Genomic DNA, 20,935 nt, shown 5'->3' with positions numbered 1-20,935 from the left:
TGGCATTTTCTTGAGTTCTGAAATCACTGCTAATAGCCCTAGCCGGTTTGGCTCAGTGGATAGAGCGTCGGCCTGCTGACTGAAGGGTCCCAGGTTCGGTTCTGGTCAAGAGCACATGCCCAGGTTCCGGGCTCAGTCCCCAGTTGGGGTCATGCAGGAGGCAGCTGATCAATGATTCCCTCTCATCATTGATGTTTCTATCTCTCTCTCCCTCTCTAAAATAAAATAAACAAACATGCTGGGATTGAATTTTCAGTTAGCAGCATAGTTAAGGCCCCACCTTTATCCCTGCAGCCTCCCCATTTTTATAGGCATGATGGCTGGGTACCTGTGACACTCCGGGATATTCTTCATGGTCTCCCACATGTCACCCAGAGGAACGGAGCTCCTGTTGCCCACGGCAGCAGCCTGCTCATTCACCCACCCTTGTTGACTTCCTTCCTCTCCCTGTTACTTCCACGCTCCGCCACCAGTGCTTCCCAGGGTCGCCTCGCCGGGAAACTGCTTGCACCTGAATCCCAGGCTGGGGGTATGCTTCAGGGAGACCCAGACTAAGACGTCGAGGGGGTGTGATTGCTCAGACTTCTGATCAGAACTGAAACTCCTCGCTGCCAGACCCCTGTGGTAACACAAGCCCTCCTGGCTACCGGAAATGTGGTCCAGAGACCAGCATCTGCTAGAAATGCAGTCGCGGGTCCCATTGCAGAGGTACTGAACTAGGATGGACATGTCAACCTGACTCCGGTGATTCCTTCACACATTAGTCTGTGACGTGAGATGTAAGCCATGAATTCACCTGGCGACAGCTCTTCCCATGGATCTAGCCAGCCTCCTGTGTACCTAGGAGAGGCTGCGTAGGGAGCGCCCCTGTGCCCCTGTGCCCCTGCGCCCAGCCAGGCCTCCCCGGAACCATTCCTCAGCCGTGTTATTACAGGATCCCGGCTCAGATTCCAGAGTCCAATCCCCAGCGCAGTGCCATCGGGATGTAATCAGATCCAGTTGGTGATACACGGCCTGGCCTGTCCGTTACTGCTTTACAAACTGAGAAGAAATTTAAAAAAAAAAAACACACACAACAAAAAACGCTTTTATGACCCCGCAGTTAAAAACTGTTTGTAGAAGTTGCTAAGGTTCAAATCAAAAGTGCCCTCTCTGGAGGACTATTAGTTAATTCAGAGGACCGCAGAGTCTTGCCTTTTCTTTCTTCCCCGTCTACCTTGAGATGCAGCTCTAATTCACTTCTGCCCTCAGCCATCCAGAGCTTTCCATCCTCTGACAAAACACAAGCCAAAGTGCTTAAGGACATCTGTTTATTTTATTTCTTTAATGAGAAAACCTTCCCGCTTCTCCGGGCTCAGCTGTGTTTATTTACCTTGTGTTAGCCATGTGAGGCGAGCACCTTGGAAGTTTCAGGCCTGGCCGGGCCTCCCTCGCAGCGGCCTCCAGCCCTGCCCAAGGAAAACAGAGTCCTTGGAACTCTATAAAATAGATTTTCAAAATAAATACTGCCTAATTCACTCGGTAGATGTGGATTAAGTCAAGATGAATACAATTTGGAAAGGATTTTCTGAGGAAGTCGGAGATTTCTTTCCCCCACTGGGGGTTAAACCTTGTATTTAAATCCCTCCCCCCTCCAGCTCTTTTTCCGTTAAGTGAAAGGCATTTAGTCTTTGTGGCTAATAAAGAAATGATGGCTTTGATTGGCCCTCTCCAGCAGTGATTATTGGCTTGGTAGGACTAGGGATGGTGACTTAACTCATCACTTCTTTCCATCCAGTAAGGGTAAGAAGCAGACATCTGCAGTTGTCATTCTGGCGGGGGTGGCTGAGGAGGAGGCTGGGAGCTTGGAAAGATGTCCTAGAGGTGAATGACAGTTGCAGGGGCCACGGGCTGCGGGGGGGGGGGGGGTGGGGGTGGATAGGGGGCGACCCTTTGTAGATTTAATCCCCTGTAATAGCGCTTCCCTGAGCCGGGAGGCTTCCATGCCAAGTGCCTCTGCTTATATATTTTAGAGCATTAAAGGATTATTTCCAACATAAAATATATTTTAGAGATGGTTTGGGGTTGTCAGAAAAGTGCTCATTAGCAGAGACTGCCTTTGAAGGCTCGCGCTCGCCGCTGCTTGGAGAGAGACCTCGCAGAATCACTCATCTTCGGTGGAGAGTTTCGGGCTAGTTAAGGCTCCTGAGTGCTCTCATTTTCCGCCCACAAATCTAACACATGCCAGCTGCTTCCCCAGGCGTCTTTTGCCAACTTCCCCACCCCCCTTCTCTTAGTCCCACCCTTCAATGCATGCCGAAGGGCATCTGAAAAAAAATAATAGTAATAAGAGGGATTTAAGTCTCCTATGCACAACCTACAACAAATTGCCGGTTGGGGTAGAGTGAGAAGCTCTTTTGTCTTCTGTAAATAGAGGACTTGCCACTCACAATGCTAAGTGGTGAAAAAGTATCCCAGGCACCCTGCGAACCTAAAGAATGGGAACAATTTTCCTTCACACTTAGCTAGCAGGTTGAGAAGCTGTCTCCCCCAGCGCCCCACCTGCACTTTCACGGTCCTTATTTCCCAACAATAGGGCTCTTGAGCTGTCCAGAGATCTCGGGAAATCCCATGAGCCTCTGGTGATGAGGGTGTCCCTCCGTGGATGGTAGGAGGTGTCAAGGTGGTTGTCTTAGGGGAAATAGGAGGTCTCCCCCCACCATGCCTGCTTCCCACACTTCCTCTGTGAATTAGTGAACTTGCAGGCCTTTCTGACGGCGGGGTGAGGGGGAAACTCCCGTGCACGTTCTCCGGAGGGGGCCTAATTCAAAGTAGAAATACGCGGTTTAAGAATCTCTTCGGAAAAATCCATCCATGGATAAATGGGTAAACACATCGTAGGATATTCATACAATGGAATATTTTCCAGCTATAAAAAGGCATGAAGTTCTGATTTGAGCTACAATGTGGACGGACCCCAAAACCATTATGCTAAGTGAAAGAAGCCAGACACGAAAGTTCAGAGGTTGTGTGGTTCTATTCACATGAAATGTCCAGAATACATAAAGCCATAGAGCTATGCCTCGGGGATATGGAGTGTCTCTTTGAGCTGGTGAAAATAGTTTGGGACTAACTAGCTAGAGGTTGGCTCATCTGTAAAATTGGAATAACCATTCCTGCCCCACTGACCTCAAAAGACCAGCCTGCGTATCGTCTGCTTCCCAAAGCGCACTGTGGGAACTGCTGAAGGAGCACAAACTTCCCGGAGCTGGGAAAAGATGAGCATTTTTTACTTTAAAAATTAGGGTGTTTTGTTTGTTCGTGTGTTTTTTAGATTCTCTTCAGCTGGTTTTGGTGTCAGGGAAATACTGGCCTTATAAAATGAGTTGTGAAGCGTGGCCTCCTCTTTTCTTTTCTGGCCAAGATCGTGGAGAATTGGTGCTAATTCTTCTTGAAACGTGTGGTAAAATTCTCCAGTGAAATCAACTGAGCCTGGAGACTTTGTTTTTGGAAGTTTTTAACTGTGAATTCAGTTTCTTTCATACTTATAGCTGTTTCATCCTGGGTGAGTTTTGGTAGTTGTGGTTTTCGAGGAATTGGTCCATTTCATTCATTGTCAAATTTATGTGTCTAGAGCTAAATAAAAAAAAAAGTATTTACTTTCACAGTGACTTTCAGTTAGTAGCATATAAGCCATATGCAGACACCTTCAATTATAGGGATAAAAACTATAAATCTCTCCCCACATGTATGGCACTAGGTCATGAGTCATATCCTTGGTCCTCAAGACAAAACTACAAGGTAGACATGGAGATCATCATTCTACCCAGAAGGAGACTGAGGCCACGACTACCAAGCTAGCAAGTGGCAGAGAAGGAACCAGACCCAGAACTCCAGAGGCGGTTCCCCGCCCCTCCGTATCCAGCTGACCACAGCCAATCACAAGGCCCCCCAGTTCAGAACTTTCCGTCTAACCCTGTTTCTCCTCAGAGAGAACTTGACCACCCCTCTCTAGTAGTCCTCTATAAAACACACAAACACAGACACATTTGCTGTGTGCCCCCTCTCTCTTTCTCTCTCTCTCTCTCCCCACTCTGCCCCCCCCCCCCACCTCCAGCAATCCTCATGATTTTCTTCAGAGCACCTGTCAGTCTGAAATGTGCCTTAGTTTTTCCCGGCCCTCCCCCCCCAATAGAATGCAAGGTCCATGAGGCAAGGGACTTTCTTGTCTGAGAGCAAGGAGCCAGTTAGCATAATGGTCTACGCCAGCAGCTGGCAGACTACATTCATCTTGTGGGCCAAATCCGGCACACCACCTGTTTTTTTTTTAATAAAGTTTTGTTGGAACACAGCCATGCCCATTTGTTTACATATTGTCTATGGCTGCTTTTTTGCTACAACAGCAGAGTTGAGTAGTTGTGACCTTGATCATATGGGCAACAGAGCCTAAAATACTTGCTGTCTGGCCCTTGATAGAGAAGGTCACCCACCTCTAGTCTGTAACATGGGCTCTGGAGCCAGACTGCTCAGGTTCAAAGCCAGCTCCACTCCTTAGCCAGGTGACCTCAGGCAAGTCACTCTGCCTCCCCATGTCTCACTTTCCACCTCTGTGACATGGGTCTCATAGCAATGATACTTACTCGTAGGGTCTGTGGGGGAGGTTTACATGAGCTAATACATGTGAAGTGCTTGATACTGTGCCTGATACACAGTAAATAGCTTTTGTAGACTAAATGGAAAACTATCATAAATAATAACCAGTGAATGAATAAAAGTCTTTTAAAGAACTGCAGCTTTAGAAGCGTGTTGCTGCTTGTGTAAGCATGTCCCCTCCGTGAAAGGCACGCTGAAGGTTCGCCGAAGACTCACCGCGCTGAGGAGGAGTGTTGGTGCTGGACAGACACAGCAGGGGCTTGCTGAGTGTCAGGCTCGGTTCTAGGCGCTTGGTATGAACTTCTGTAAACTCCATGCCCTGCAGTGCCCCTTGGTCCTGGGTGTTCAGGGTGATCATCTCACCTGGGTCTGTCTGGAACTTTTACATTTTAAACACTCGAGGTCCCAAGTCCCAAGAGCCCCCTCAGCTGGGGCACAGGGGGCAGTTGGTTCCCTGCTCTACATGCGCAGCTCCATGTGTCCTATTTATTTGTTGCTTTTGTCTTTAAATTTACGTCCTAGGAAAATGCTTTAAAAGCTGGTGGATCTCCCCAGCTGAAAGAACATTTTTGAAAGGATAAATCGACCTGGGAGAGTGAGATCCCAGAGAGGAACCTGCATAGACATCTTTCTTTGTTCTCTTGAATTTGACCGTGCTGTTATCAGCTGTAGTCAGCTTGACTCTTTTGTGATTCAACGACGACGACGGGATTTATCTTACAGCTCTTTTGGTAAATTCTTGTTAGTACAAATAGACCCATTTGCTGAGCTCAGGTCTATTTTCTGTGTTCTACGAAACGGCCAGGTTGTTGTGTGTTTTTTAACTTGACTGTTCAAACATGTGAATCAACCTATTTTTTTCTTTACAACCATCATTTTCTTGTCTTCCTCTTTTAAACAAGCTGATCTGTTTTCCAGGAGTTTCCAAGTAATTAAACCCAATTAAAACCATTAAATTCTCTCTTTTAATGACAACTTTATTATTCAGAGCTAACCACAAGGAGGAGACTTAACTGGCAAAGCCCTCCATTGTGTGTTAATCCATCCCTAACCTCTGGCTGACACTTCCAAGAGATAAGCCCCACAGAATAGGGAGCCTGGTTTAATGAATGGCTTTAATTAATACTTTTCTTCCTTGTGGCAGAGTAATTATTTGTTCAGCTTGTAAACAGCTACTTGGCAGTGATTTTTTTAAAGGCCCAGTTGGCTTGCATGGTGTGATGGCTTTGATTGGTTTTGTGTGTTTGTGTGTTTTTTTCTTTAAGAGGGAGGGTGGAGAGGTCTCCATTCCAGGAGAGGTGCAGAAGCTCATTGTCCTGGGATGGTGGGGTAATCGCAGAAGAAAAGCGAGGCGAGCGCAGGTGGCGGGCTGCCTGTGTTTGTGAGCTGGCTCCAGAGTGGGCACGTCTGCCCTTTGCAGAAAAGTCTGCAAGCCCAGACAGGGTCCCACCGAGACACAAGCCTGGCTCACGGCAGTCTGGGCCCTGAGACAAGAAGGAAGGGCCAGATGGAAAAATGCCAACCCGAGCTCCCGCCCTGCAGTAATCCCCTGACCTTGCCTTCAGGTGGTACCTGGGAAAAGGACAGCCACGGGCAAGTGCTGAAGGAGCCCCCAGGAAGAAGTCATTCCGTGAATTAGGACTCACCCCCAGGGCGACTAGCTGAGCCCACACCCACCTACCGTGCTTTCCATAGTGTATCAGCTCACCTGTTCTCCCCATCACGTTAGGAGGGAAATGCTACAGCTACCCACGCAGTACAGACGAGGAAACGGGCGCAGCGACTTGCCCAGTCACACACCTTCCAGCAGGAAGGGCAGAGCCGGGTTTGCAGACAGATCTCCGGTGCAGCGAACGTCCTGACCTACTCACTGGGTCTCCCAGTGAGACAGGAAAACAGCTTCTTCCACTCGGCTGGTTGACAGATTAAATGGTGGTTTTTTTTAACTCATCACTTAGTTAGAAAGTCAGTTTCGTTAATAAGGTTGCCCACTCTGTAAGCACAAAGTTGATTGACGGACACTAAGGCCCAAGCCTTTTCATTATTTTAATCATTTAGAGCAGTGGTTCTCCAGTGTGGGAGGTGGGAGGGGTATACAATTTTGCTTCCCTAATACCTTGTGACAACGGCTAGGGACCATTTGGGTTGTCACTGGGTGAAGGGTGCTGCTGGCATCTAGTGCAGTGGTTCTCAACCTTCTGGCCCTTTAAATACAGTTCCTCATGTTGTGACCCAACCATAAAATTATTTTCGTTGCTACTTCATAACTGTAATGTTGCTACTGTTACGAATCGTAATGTAAATATCTGATATGCAGGATGGTCTTAGGCGACCCCTGTGAAAGGGTCATTCAACCGCCAAAGGGGTCACGACCCACAGGTTGAGAACCGCTGATCTAGTGGGTAGAGGCCAGACACCCTCCAGTGCACAGGACAGTCTCACAGTGAAGAATGAGCTGGCCCAAATGAAAACTGTGCCGAGGCTGAAAACCCGGATTTATTGAACACTCACATTTCTTTCTAGAGACATTTTATAGACACACAGAAGCAATATTAATGCGCTCACCTATCAGACCCCGTAAAGACTGGGCCAAACCGCTTCTTTAAAAATAATTAAGTAATTATCTTAGTGATTGAGACTGTTCGCCAGGCCACCAGAAGTTTTTCAGAAACACATCTAAGGAGCTCACAGTTCTCACCCAAACATTAGCCATGGATGAACTTGCTAGCACAGGACTATTGGGCAACCGCATCCCAATTCCCAAACACCTACCTCTACTTGTTATACAAGTTTCCTTCAGAAAGGCCTCATGAGGAGCCCGAAGCAGGGTTAAAACTAAGTTCGTCATCCCAGAAGCTTCATGCGGAGAAGTGATCAGGAATCTCCCGGGCCTCTTAGGAGCCACCAAGACCCTCCCCTCCTGGGAGCGCTCGGAGAAGCAGACAGCCCCAGCGGGCTCACCCCGGGGACTGGGTCTGCTCGGACGACTAGGACTGGGAGGGAGCTTAATGGGCAGGATGTCAGAGTAAAGACTGGGCTTTCCTGTCCTCATCTCAAAGGACTGGTGGCATTTGCCTGAGACAGCCCCGATAAAGACGACACAGACCTGGAAGCAGCTGACCTGAGGTCACCGAGAGAACAAGACGGCGTTTACATCGAGTTGTTTTTTGCTTTTGCTTTTTGTTTGTTTGCCTGGTTGGTTGGTTGGGTTCTTTCTGAAAGTTTGCTTTGGAAATATTGCACTTGATACCATTAATGGACCCAGAGAGACCCTAAAGTTCGTTACTAAAATGGGTCTTTCCATATCACACCTCTTTTTGACTCCTAGGGTGACATCCTAAAAAAGTTATAGGTTACCAGTAAGTGTGTGGGGGAGGGGGCAAGGGGGGACGGGAGGGGGGGCGGTGGTGGGGAGGCCGGGAAGCAAAGAAGGGATTTGGGGCCCTCTAAGTTCGGCTAAAGTGATCTGATTTCCAATCTCCGCCAAGGTGTCTGGTTCCCGTAGAGCCTGGCGTTGGGGCAGGGAGGAGGGCAGCGAGGAGTGAGGATTTAACAAGGGAACTTTGCTTTTCCATATCCAGTCCAGGAAATGAAAGCACAAATGCTCAGAGGCAGTAAGGGGAGATCTTCCCACCCCCTGGGCCCTCCTTTATCCTCCCGAAGCCCAATGGTTATAGAAAGGAAAGCCAGCCTGAGACCCGGGACAAGAATCAGGGCTGAGTTTTCATGGCAGCTGCTTGTCAATTCTTCCAAGGATGGAAGCGTAATGTCATTCAACGGATCATTCATTTCACTAAAAGTAGATATTCAGCCGTTTTAAATGAGGCATTTATTTTTGTAAAAAATCTGATGATAATCTGCCTTAAGCTTCTTTTCCCTAATAAAGTATTTTATTTGATGTTATTAGTTCCAACAGAGACATATTCAGTGAGTAAAAAGGTTAAGATTTGGGGGGTACCTCAGCAGATAGTCCTGGTTTGGATCTCAACTCTGCCACTTATCGGACAAGTCACATGGTTGCTTTGAGTCTTGATTTATCTGTGAAATAGGAAAAGATATTTTGAGGAGGAAATGTAATAATGTATATAAAGCTCACACACATTCATATACTCATTTGAAAAATACTTAACTGAGCACCTGCTGTGTATTGGACTATGTGCCAGGTACAAGGGACATAGCAATAGTTCTCATAGAGTCTTCTGGTTGAGGTAGAAGCATCAAAAATCAAAAGTTTAAAAATAAGGTTATCCTATATAATAAAAGGCTAATATGCAAATCGACCAAACGGCAGAATGACTGGTCGCTATGACACGCAGTGACCACCAGGAGGCAGACACTCAATGCAGGAGCTGCCCCCTGGTGGTCAGTGCGCTCCCGCAGGGGGAGCAATGCTCAGCCAGAAGCTGGGCGGTAGTGGGATCCTCTCCCACCTCTGCGGCAGCACTAAGGCTGTCGGACTGCTGGCTTAGGCCCGTTGGGAGCGGGCCTAAGCTGTCAGTTGCACATCCCCCAAGGGCTCCCGGACTGTGAGAGGGTGCAGTCTAAGCTGAGGAACCCAGCCCCCCCCCCCACACACACACACACACACACACCAGTGCACGAATCTTGTGCATCAGGCCTCTAGTTTCAGATAATGATAAATGCTGTCAAAACTTTAACAGGATGATGGGATGTAGAGTGAGTAGAGGGTGGGCATTGGGATTACTCTAGATCAGCGGTTCTCAACCTGTGGGTCGCTACCCCTTTGGCGGTTGAATGAGCCTTTCACAGGGGTCGCCTAAGACCATCCTGCATATCAGATATTTATATTACGATTCATAACAGTAGCAACATTACAGTTATGAAGTAGCAACAAAAATAATTCTATGGTTGGGTCACAACATGAGGAACTGTATTTAAAGGGCCAGAAGGGCGGCCAGAGCTCCAGTGGCGCAGTCAGTTAGCACGCAGTACTTATAAAGGGCCAGAAGGTTGAGAACCCCTGCTCTAGATGAAATGATGAGAGAAGTCCTTTGTGGGAACTGAATGTCCTAAAGGAACCAGCCTTGGAAGTGCCTGGAGAAAGGGAATTCTGGGTAGTGGCAACAGCAAGTGCAAAGGCACTGAGGCAGGAGTAAGTTTGGCATGTTCAAGGAGCAGAGAAATGGGCTGGAGCAAAGAAGTAAATGGTGGCCACTGAAGGATGCTGTCTTTACTCAGAGGCCATGGGAAGCTAGTGGGTTTGTTTGTTTGTTTGTTTTTACATATTTTTATTGATTTCAGAGAGGGAGAGGGAGAGAGAGATAGAAACATCAATGATGAGAGAAAATTATTGATCGGCTGCCTCCTGCATGCCCCCAACTGGGGATCAAGCCCGCAACCTGGCATGTGCCCTGACCGGGAATCGAACCCTGACCCCCTTGTTCACAGGTCAGCACTCAATCCCGCTGGCTGTGCGCTAGTGGGTTTTTAATGAGGAGGAAGAGCATACAGATGTGCTCTAAGACAAATAATAACTCAAATAACAAATAATAAGACCCTTCCATGCATCTGGCTTATATCACCTTGGATGGGGGGATTAGAGGTGCCATCAGAAGAGAAGACATTCAGTCTTTTTGAATCGCTGTCTGGCAAAGCTTGGTTGTTGCTACGATGTGTAGAAGCATAACCACATGACTATTGAGCTTGCCCACTAGACATCGTCAATGTTGGAAACACCCATTTTCCTATAGACCTGGGGAAGTGGCAAGCAGAGTCAAGAATCTTTCAATTGCCGAAACCGGTTTGGCTCAGTGGATAGAGCGTCGGCTTGCGGACTGAAAGGTCCCAGGTTCGATTCCGGTCAAGGGCATGTACCTGGGCTGCGGGCACATCCCCAGTAGGGGATGTGCTAGAGGCAGCTGATCAATGTTTCTCTCTCATCGATGTTTCTAACTCTCTATCTCTCTCCCTTCCTCTCTGTAAAAAATCAATAAGATATATTTAAAAAAAAAAAGAAGAATCTTTCAATTATAAGCAACAGAAATTCAACATCCATTCATTTAAGCCCAAAAGGAAAATGTATTTGCTCATGTAACTTGAAATGGCCAGAAGTACCATATTTTTCGTGTATAAGATGCTATTTTTTTTCTGAAATCGTGGTCTTATACACAGAAGTCACCCAAGGAGGGAGCCACGAGGGTACAAAGCTGCCCATACCTTTTCAAACAGGCTTCCTCCAGTCATGAGCCTTATTATTACTGGCATCAGCTGATGCCCTAATTGGAAGTGGAGGTGGAGGTGGAGAATGCGCAGATGCAACAGGGACCGGAGCGTTCTGAGCCCATAAAGATGTCAAAAAATAAAAAGATAAATACCAGTAAGCGATTCTCTTACTCTGCAAAATTTGAACTGAATGTAATCAGCTATGCGAAAGAGCATGAAAATAGAGCTGCAGAGAGACAATTTGGACCTTCTCCCACTGAGTGTATGAGCAGACAGTGGAGAAAACAGGAAGAACAACTCCTTAAGATGCCAAAAAAAGAAGGCCTTAAGAGGAAAACCAGCCACGTGTTTAAAATACTGATTTCTGAATTTTGGGTTGGAAAAGTGGGGGGCGTCTTATACATGGGGGTGTCTTATACATGGAAAAATACGGTAGACTTCAGGAGCAATGGGATCTGATCCCCAGATACTTTCATGTGAATATGTGTGTACTGCCAAGAAGGCTCTGCCTGTGTTCATGACAGGCTGGCTGCCAGCATCCTCAAGTGTGGAGTCTACCAACTGAGCCTCCCTAGAATTAAGAAGATTCCTCTTTCCCAATATTTATAGCTAAAGGCCTAGAGCCAGTTTTCATTGGCTCCCATTGACCACATGACCATCCTGAACCAGTCACTATGATCCCTCCAGGCCTATGAAGTAAGATTATCCTGGGTATGTTCTTTACTAGAAATGATTAACCGCTAATTTACAGAATTGGAAATTCATTCCCAGAGAGGTTACGTATCTCCACACTATCATGCTGCCTCTTTTTCAAGGTGTCTGATAAAGACACTGCAGTGGGCGTTCCCAAGACACCCTCCGGCTGGATGAGTAACGAGAAGGACCTATAAGCTATTATACTCACGGTTACAGTTCGTGACGAAGAAAACATCTTAAGGTCAACAAAGGGAAACGCGCATGGAATGAAGTCCGAGAGAAAGGCACAACCTTCCAGGCATCCTCTCCCACCCAGTGGAGCACCCGCACTCCAGTTCATTCTCCCAGCACTGATGTGTGACAACACGCGGGAAGCGTTGCCAACCAGGGGGGTTCACCTGAGCTTTGATGTCCAGGGTCTTCTTGGGGTCAATGACATAGGCATGTGTGCCTTTGGGATTGACCTCAGCTACTCAGATGCCAGCCCCCCAGAACAAAAACAGGTGTTCCCCATAAATCACATTGTTAGCATAAACTATCAGGGCAACTGGGATTGTGTGGTCTCAGGGCTCAGGGCTGCTCATCTACCAGGAGCCAGCCAAAGGCCAGTCTTGAAGACAGATCTTTCCTAGGAATGTGCAGGGTTTGATCACCCCAGGCCTGCTGAGTTAAACCTTTCCTGCACAGACAGGGACCCCAAGTGAAATCATTTAAATGGCTCAGTTCAAGTGGAGACCACCAGATACTATAACGGCCTGAGGGGACCTCTTCTTTCTTGTCATGCAGCTGGGCCATGAAAGGCCAACCCGCTCTCGGAGCAAGGAAGCCGGGACAGGCATCATGGCATAGCCAGAGGATTATGGAATCTGAGCTCCTGTCCCCACACTGCCTCTTGGAGGTGACCTCAAACAAGTCACAAAGTAACAGTAGTAATAATCATCGCAATATAAAACACACACACACATATACTCCAAACGAAATAGAAGTTCACCATTACTGTATATGACATACTTTGACATTTTGTCATCTATTCTAGGGATTAGCAAACTATCCTATATAATAAAAGCCTAATATGCTGAGTGTCCAGCCATTCGTTCGACCGTTCAACCAATCGCTTATTTTTAATGAAAATGGTTGCCTCCTAATCCTATGGGGATTGGGAAGTAGACCTGTAGGGATGCAGTTGAATTGGGGAGCTTTGGAAGTTGGGGTTGGTGGAGACCCAACTGCTCTCATCTGAACCCTGATGAACTTTTGCGTTCGGGTTTTGAAACCTCCAAGAATCCACATGCCATTTATCTCATTTGAGTGTGACATCAGATTGATTTTGTTTTTAGAAAGACTTTCTTGCCCAGCCGAAGTGGCTCAGTGGTTGAGCATCAACCTATGAACCCAGAGGTCATGGTTTGATTCCCAGTCAGGGCACATGCCGTGGTTACTGGCTCGATCCCCAGTAGGGGGTGTGCTGGAGGCAGCCGATCAATGATTCTCTCTCATCATTAATGGTTCTATCTCTCTCTCCCTCTCCCTTCCTCTCTGAAATCAATAAAAATATATTTTAAAAAAGAAAGACTTTCTTTTATACGCTCCTACCCTCTCCCCTCCATTCAGGAATTGCAACCATACGTCACAAAATAATTTACTGATTCCCAAGGCAGATCTGAGAGCAGTCCATATGGTGAAAGTCCCCACCAACTCTTCTAATTAAGAGAACTTAGCCAAGAATGTGTGATAATTAGGTTACTGAACGGCGTCCAGGCCCTCAGCGTCTGCCTGGGGCCAGGGAGGGGGTGCCCAGTGCTCTGAACCTCCTAAATGAATGGGTGCATAGCCCACCTCGCCATCATCAAAACCAAACCCTGAGAATCTGTAGAACATTAGGGCGCATTGAAAAAAAACTGCAGTGCCCTAGTCTGATTGGTTCCTTCCCGGGGAGAGAACCACCCCCAAACTCTCAAAGATGACATTCCATCCACCCAACCCCTTCCGCCCCCAGCACAGTCCTTGGACGGACCAGGTACAAATTGAAGCCTGCTTTGGAAAAATTCCCTTTTCTCAGTTCTCTGTTCTGGTTTAAACTGATCATTTCTTAAAAGCAAATCTCTTTCTGCTGTTGCTTGTTTAGGAAATTAAACACTGATTTTTTTTTTTCTCTTTACTCCAAAGAGTATATAATGATGGAGAAAATGGTTTTCATGTGAGATGGTACCGTCTGATTACATGTTCTCTGCTTAAGGGTGCAAGAAAGTGGGTTGCGGGATTTTGACAATGAGGGGCGCTTGCAGAGCCTGCTGTGTGTCAGGCTGGTGTTTACACACGTGCCATCTCATGTCATCCTCATGGCAACAGTAGATGGTAGAGGGATCAGAGCGGACTCGAATGGGTCAGTGGCCTTTTATTAGCTGAGGAACATGGCGTGAGGCTTTATTTCATTGGGTGACACGCTGGGTCAGACAGAGGGTCCTCACGCTCTGAGCTGCACAGGGTGACTGAAGCCCAGACCGGGGCGGTGTGTGTCTGGGTTATATCAGGGGCATACTCAGCAGGCGGCTCACGATGAAGCGATGGCTTTCGTCTTACCCTTATTCCAGGTGTACTTCACTTCATTAATGCTGAGTCGCCACCAATTCTTTTTTTCTTATTTTCTCAGTCTTTGCAACCCTGGAAAAACATCTTCTACTTGGATGAAGTGGTCTGGCCCTAAATATATTTTAGGGTAGCACTCTGCATTACTTAACTGCTGGGACAGTTGGGCTTTTCTTGTGCCCATGGCTGGCAAACTGCGGCTCGCGAGCCACACGCGGCTCTCTGGCCCCTTGAGTGTGGCTCTTCCTAAGCCTGAGGAGTACCCTAATTAAGTTAATAACAATGTACCTGCCTATATAGTTTAAGTTTAAAAAATTTGGCTCTCAAAAGAAATTTCAATCCTTGTACTGTTGATATTTGGCTCTGTTGACGAATGAGTTTGCCGACCACTGTCTTGGGCTATTCCAGACTTTTCTGCCTCTTGAAAGGAGCTCTCACCTCCACAGTTCAGAACAACCTAATAAGCAACGTGCAAGCAAATTTTAGGAAAACTAGAAATAACGAGAATGCTCAAGGAATAGCTTGGTATCCTCAGGGTTCTCCTCAGAAACATTTGGGCACCTTTGATTTTTTGTTTTCTTTATTTATTTTTATTTATTTATTTTTCAGAGAGAAAGGAATGGAGAGGGAGAGAGAGGAGCATTAATGCCAGAGTGAAGCATTGATGGGCAGCACACCCCCTACTGGGGATTGAGCCCAAAATCAAGGCATGTGCCCTGACCAGGAATCGAACCGGCAACCTTTCGATGCATGCAATGACACCCAACCAACTGAGCCACGCCAGCTAGGGTTACTTTAATTTTTAATTATACAATAACTATTTGAATCCCTTCTCTTTTAAAAAAATTTAGAATATTCTAGATAATGCTGGTTTACTTTGATCATCACCTCCAATTCCTGTTCCTTCCTCTCTGTCTGCCAGGAGTAATTGCTGTTCTGACTCTAGGTATAACCTTTCTGATATTTATAAATATGTAAGTGCCCATGGAAAATATGTAAGAACATTTTATGTGTTTCTAATATATGGTAATAATATTCAGTGTATAACTTTTAGAAGATTACTGCTCTTTCACACAATAATATTTTTTGTGTGTATCCATGTCAATACATGGAAGTCAGATTCATTTCTTTCCATTGAATTTGGTTTTCTATTGTTGAATATACTACTACTAGAGGCCTAGTGCATGAATTCGTGCACCGGTGGGATCCCTCAGCCTGGCCTGCGCCCTCTTACAATCTGAGACCCCTTGGAGGATGTGTGCATTGAGCATCTGCCCCCTGGTGGTCAGTGCCCATCATAGTGACCGGTCAAACGGTCGTTCGGTCATTTGGTCACTTAGACTTTTATAGAGAGAGAGATTTCATTTCTCTAATCTCCTTTGGCTGGACAAGCAATTCTTTGGCTATTTATAAACAATTCTGTAATGAACATCTTTTTACGTGTTCCTTGCTCACATGTATGGGTTTTTTTCTAGGATAGATAATGAAAAGTGCAATTACTGAGAATGTGTTTTTTTTAAATTTAGTTTTTTAATCCAAGAAATATATGCATATAGTTTAAAACTCAGATAGTCCTCCAAAGGGAAATATAATAAAAACAGCAGTCCCCAGTGCCACCCCCCTTTCTTTCTGCCTAGAGGTGACAACTTTCAACGCTTGCTGATTCTTTTGGTATTTACCTCCAAATTTCTAAGTAACCTACTTGTGTTACTACTTCTTGGTTTTTCTTTTTGTCTATTTAAGGCATGATCTCTGGCTTCCCAAACTAGAAGACAAGAATTCAGCTCTTTTTTCTCATCCTTGCCCCCATCACACCCATGGCAGCCTTCTCTTCACCTCCTCCCAATATCAATAAATCATCACTTTATCAACATAGAGTATTTGCCTTCTTGTAACTACACAAATATGTTTCACAGATAAGCCATTTTGTACACAATAATTACTTTTCCTGTTTTATGTGCTGGCCTGGGAGTTGACATTTTCTCAGTCAGTCCTTTCAGCGGTTGAGTGTGGATGGCAGCGTCCTCTCGCTTCCTGTCAGTGCATCGAGGGCTGGCCATTGGTGGTTCGGTGTTCAGACAGCCTGGCCTACAAGGAATGTGCAAGTTTGCAGAGGTGAAATGGTTTGGGTGTGAGTAATGTGTGAAAACACCCCACAAACCTTTTCCCAGGTCACACAGTGCTTCCCTCCTTGGCCCTGAAAAGTTTGTTTTCCTCATTTTCTCTTCGTTTTTCACTGAGTCCTCTACCCCGCGACGTCCAGCCAGGACTCGGAGTGCTAAGCTTTGGCGGTTGGGACCCTGATGAGGTGTTTCCCCTAATGGCTGCGTGCCTGGACTTCATGTTTCACAGTGGTGTGTGTGAAGCTGAGATCACCAGCTACACTTTCTTTCCCTTTTTTTTTAAGGGTCAAAAAGGGTGGATGTTGTTAATTTTTATTTTTATAATAGGAGTAATACAGCCTTTCAGTAAAAAAAAAAAAAATCAAACAGAAAGAGAGGTATACAGAGTGACAGTACAAGGTCCCCTTTGCACCCCATCCCCGGCCCCTCCAAGACCTCCTCAAAAGCAGTGCTGCTCTAGAACCAGATTTCCTGGGTTCAGATCCTATCCCTTCCTAGCCATGTGAGCTCGAGGCAGTTACCTAACCTGTGTGAGCCTCAGTTTTCTCGTCTGTAAAATGGGAAAATAATAGTGCTTTGTGTGAATTAAATGTTAATATTTATAAAGTGGCACAGAGAAAACATGTAATAGATATTAACCAGGAATATGCCTAAATGTGTATATCCTTTTAGATCAGTGGTTCTTAACCTTGGCTGCACATTGAAATCACACAGGGGAGCTTTCAACATTCCCAATGCCCAGACCTCACCCTCAGCGATTCTGACTTTACAGGTGTGGGGTACTGAGCCTCAGATTTTTCAATGCTCCTCACATCATTGCAGTGTGCAGCCAGGTTTGAGAAACCTGATGCTGCATATTTCCCACATGTATCAGTTTGGATCCGTGAGGTTATGCTACAGTAACAAACATCCCCCACATCTCATCGACCTCTCATTTATGATACATGTCCACTGTGATCTGTTGCAGCCCCGACACATATCATCTTTATTCTAGAACCCAGCCTGTCAGGGTAGCTTTTATCTGGAGCACTTAGTCTTGTGAAGTGGGAACAGAGAAAGCAGAGCAAACCATGCACTTGCCTCTTAAAGCTTCTGACCAGAAGTGAAACATTACTTCTGCTCAGATATCATTGGCCAAAGCAAGTCACGTGATCACACCTGAGTTCAGTTGGGATGGTCTACATCCGGCCAGCAGACTGGGAATAGCCAGATGGTAAATATGTTAGGCTCTGCGGGACATAGAGCAACTACTGTTGCAGTGACTCTCCTCTGCCTTCAAGGCACAAAAGTAGCCATAGACAAACACTGTCAAAAACTGCAGAAATCAGCCTGGCTGGTGTGGCTCAGTTGGTTGAGCATCGTCCCATGCACCAAAAGGTTGCCTGATTCGATGCCCAGTCAGGGCACATGCCCAGGTTGCAGGCTCAATCCCCAGGGGAAGATGTGCAGGAGGTGGCCAATCAATGTCCCACTCTTGCATTGATGTTTCTCTCTCTCTCCCTCTCCCTTCCTCTCTCTCTCTCTCAACAAAAAAAAAAAAAAAAAAAAAAAGTTTCAATGCAGAAATCATTCTTAGCTCAAGAGCCATACAAAAGCAGGCCACAGGTGAGATTTAGTTTGCCAACCCCTGGTAGACATCACCTCCTACAGGGAGACTCTTCAGGAAGGGATCCCAGATATGGGTGAAGGGTAGTGCAGTCTACACGCCATGTGTGTAGACAAGAGGCGGGGAGTGATGTGTTGTGTGTTGTCCAGTGTGCTCCCCACAGATACTGTGACATAACCGGCTTCTGTCCCTTCATAGCATATTTCTTCATGACAGTTTCATGTCAGCAGCACCAGCGTGACTTCATTGTTCTGATGGCTGCCCCGTTGGCCCTGGTATGGAGGCACCATAGTGGGTTCTGTTTGCGTGTTTGTTTTTTAAATGAATCTCCATTGTTAGGTGCCAGTGACATTTAAAACACCAGGAGGGCCGAAACCGGTTTGGCTCAGTGGATAGAGCGTCGGCCTGCGGACTGGAAGGTCCCAGGTTCGATTCCGGTCAAGGGCATGTACTTGGGTTTCGGGTACATCCCTGGTAGGGAATGTGCAGGAGGCAGCTGATCGATGTTTCTCTCTCATCGATGTTTCTGACTCTTTATCTCTCTCCCTTCCTCTCTGTAAAAAATCAATAAAATATATTTTAAAAAAATAAAAATAAAACACCAGGAGGAATAAGGCAGCCTCCACAGAGAGATTGTTGTAGAGAGAGAGCCAGCATCCTCGATCACCAGTAGATAATACGTGGTTTATACTGCCTTCCCGAAATCTCTCGGCCTCCCTGAAGACACATGTCCCAGGGCCCTCTCTATTAGAGCCACTCTGGTCCTTGCAACACTGAACACGGTTGCAAATCCAGGGGCATCTGGGGAGGTTGGAATACTAAGAGGGTAAACACAAGTGATGAAAAACTAGAAGGGAAATCGCAGAAGCTGTGTAACGTTAGCACCCTGACCCCACGCGGAGACACGACCTAGGCCGGGTGCGGGCCCTGCGGCTGAGGAAAGGCCTTTCGGAGGTGGGACAGGAGGGAGAGGGAGGCTGTCATGACAAGGCTCACTCACACGTGACCCTCCCTCTTCCTTCTGGCAGGACACCACGACGTCCGTGCGCATCGGCCTGATGATGGAAGAAATGATCTTCAACCTTGCGGACACGCACCTGTTCTTCAATGACCTGGAGGTTTGGGATTGCTTATTTTGTTTCATATTCGCCATATGTAACCCCCTACGTCTGGTTTGGGGGAGGAGATGCTGCCTTTTCTTCCCCCCCTCCCCCCGCCTTTTTCCTTTGGAGGCTAGAAACTTGTGCTAGCAACCCCCAAAAAGGCACAAAACTATGGCCAGCGACAGCTTATTGAAAACACACTTGACCGGATTATCTCCCAGCGTCCCTGAGCAGTTAATGGGCCTTTCTCTCTGCTCGAGCGGCGACGTCCCCTGGCAGCCTTACTAATCCAATAAAGGCTGCAGCGTGTCTTCCTCCTGGAATTTGCTATTTAATAAGTTGATTAAGGCAAATTAGTACAGATCCTCCTGGGTCAGTAATAATTAGCAGTGGGCCAGGATGGAAGGTTTTACAAACAATTTACATTCCCCTGAAAACATGTTTTACAAAGAGAGGGAGCAAGCAGAGGGACTTAAAGTATCTGCTTCTGTGCCCCTAAGCAACCTTCAAAGGAGATAGGACACAGGGGGAGAGGCGCTTCAGAAATCAATTGAATTCATTTGCTTATATCCAGCCTGTGTCAAAACGGTTTGGACATAATTTCACATGGAAAACGTATTTTCAGTGGAACTACTACAGCAAAGGAATAGAAAGCTAGGGTAAGGCATTGTACCCCAAAAATCCAGCTCAAGCTAACTATTGAAGTGAAGTTCAGAGTTAATCCCTGAGCTTCCTGGCAGCCAAAGCAAAGAGGGAAATATCATGCATTGCTTACCTCCCCCAAAGAAAGGGCAGGCAGCTTTCTCCAAGGTGAAAAGGGTTATTTTGGCTGATCAGAGGAGTGAGGTAGGGATCTGGCTTTATCAACTATATTCTCATTGTTGGTTTACCAGATTGAAAAATAAGGGCAACCTAAAATAAAACTGCTTGTGAAAGAACAATTTTACTGATCCTAGTAGGAATATCTCCCCCCCTCCCCGCCCCCCCCCCCCCCGGGGAAATCACTGGGGACTAAACCGTGAAGCAGAAATATAAAGGCTCCGAGTTCCAGACCCATCGACCAGCCAGGTCACTTACTGTTGTTCACCATCAGGAAAGGACTCCGGTTACCTTCCCGGCCTGCAGCCCCCGGGGCCCAGGGGGCCAGTCCTCACTGAAAGCGTCCGTCTGCGCTCTGTGCAGTCTAGGCAGGCCGCTTGGGCCTCGGCCCTCCTGTCTGTGACGAGGAATTGCTCTCTGCCCACCATGTGTTTCAAAGAGAGGACTGAGGTGGAAACGTGTTGATGAAGCAAGAGAATGCCAGTAGCATCCAGGCCCAGGCCCTAGCCAAAGACAGTGTTCAGGCTTCTCTTGAAATGGCCCCTCGTGTCTTGGGGGGTAAAAGAGAGAGGGGGAGGAACGGAAGAGGAGGGAGAGGGAGGGAGAGAAACGAAGAGTAAAGCAGGGTACAAAACAAGCACGGCGGGTGAACTCGGCAAGTGCTGTGGAGCCCGGCATAGTCAGGGCCTCCCGGCTGCAGGCGGCGAAGGAAACCCAGCTCACCTGACCCAGAACATGGAGGCTCCTGGTCCTCGAAGTGGGAACGAAGGTTTGGCTGTGCCCCGTCTCCTCCTGAGAATGTCAGTTTCCTGAGCGCGGACCGCGTCTGTCTGGTTCACCCAGAATGTCCCTGGCCCCGGCAGTGAACACCCAAACACATCCATAAGCAGGAGGATTTGTGGCAGTGAAAAGGGTGTGAAAAAATAAAACAAGGAGATGTGATAGTGAGCGGTGGGTGCGAGGGGGCAGGGTGGTGGCCAGCATTCTCAGGGGGCCAGGAATGCCTCTGGAGGAGGTGCCACTTGAGCCGGCAGGACTGGCAGGGTGGAGATCGAGGGAGGTGGGAGCAACAGGTGCAGAGCCCTGAGGTGAGCACCCGTGTGGAATCATCTGGGGTCAGGGAGGCCACCTGAGAGCAGTGAGTGAGGGAGTGCGGGATCGGTGGGATAGATGAGCCTGGAGCCCTC

General features: G+C 47.2%; 1 protein-coding gene and 1 long non-coding RNA gene across 5 annotated transcripts in view; both read left to right on the top strand.

The window, feature by feature from the left end:
• LOC132239867 (uncharacterized) overlaps positions 1–20,935 on the top strand; it is a 566,058-nt gene that overhangs the window by 364,648 nt on the left and 180,475 nt on the right. The gene's annotated exons all lie outside the window — the stretch shown is intronic.
• EYA2 (EYA transcriptional coactivator and phosphatase 2) overlaps positions 1–20,935 on the top strand; it is a 209,784-nt gene that overhangs the window by 161,455 nt on the left and 27,394 nt on the right. For all 4 annotated transcript variants that reach the window (XM_059706857.1, XM_059706858.1, XM_059706855.1 and 1 more), the window contains one exon: positions 18,855–18,944. In XM_059706857.1, the coding sequence (XP_059562840.1) occupies positions 18,855–18,944 (90 nt within the window). The remainder of the gene's footprint in view (positions 1–18,854; positions 18,945–20,935) is intronic.

This window comes from Myotis daubentonii, chromosome 8, assembly GCF_963259705.1.
Source record: "Myotis daubentonii chromosome 8, mMyoDau2.1, whole genome shotgun sequence".
NCBI lineage: Eukaryota > Metazoa > Chordata > Mammalia > Chiroptera > Vespertilionidae > Myotis > Myotis daubentonii.
Note: the sequence above shows the minus strand (reverse complement) of the source record. Positions and strands in the feature narration are given on the sequence as shown.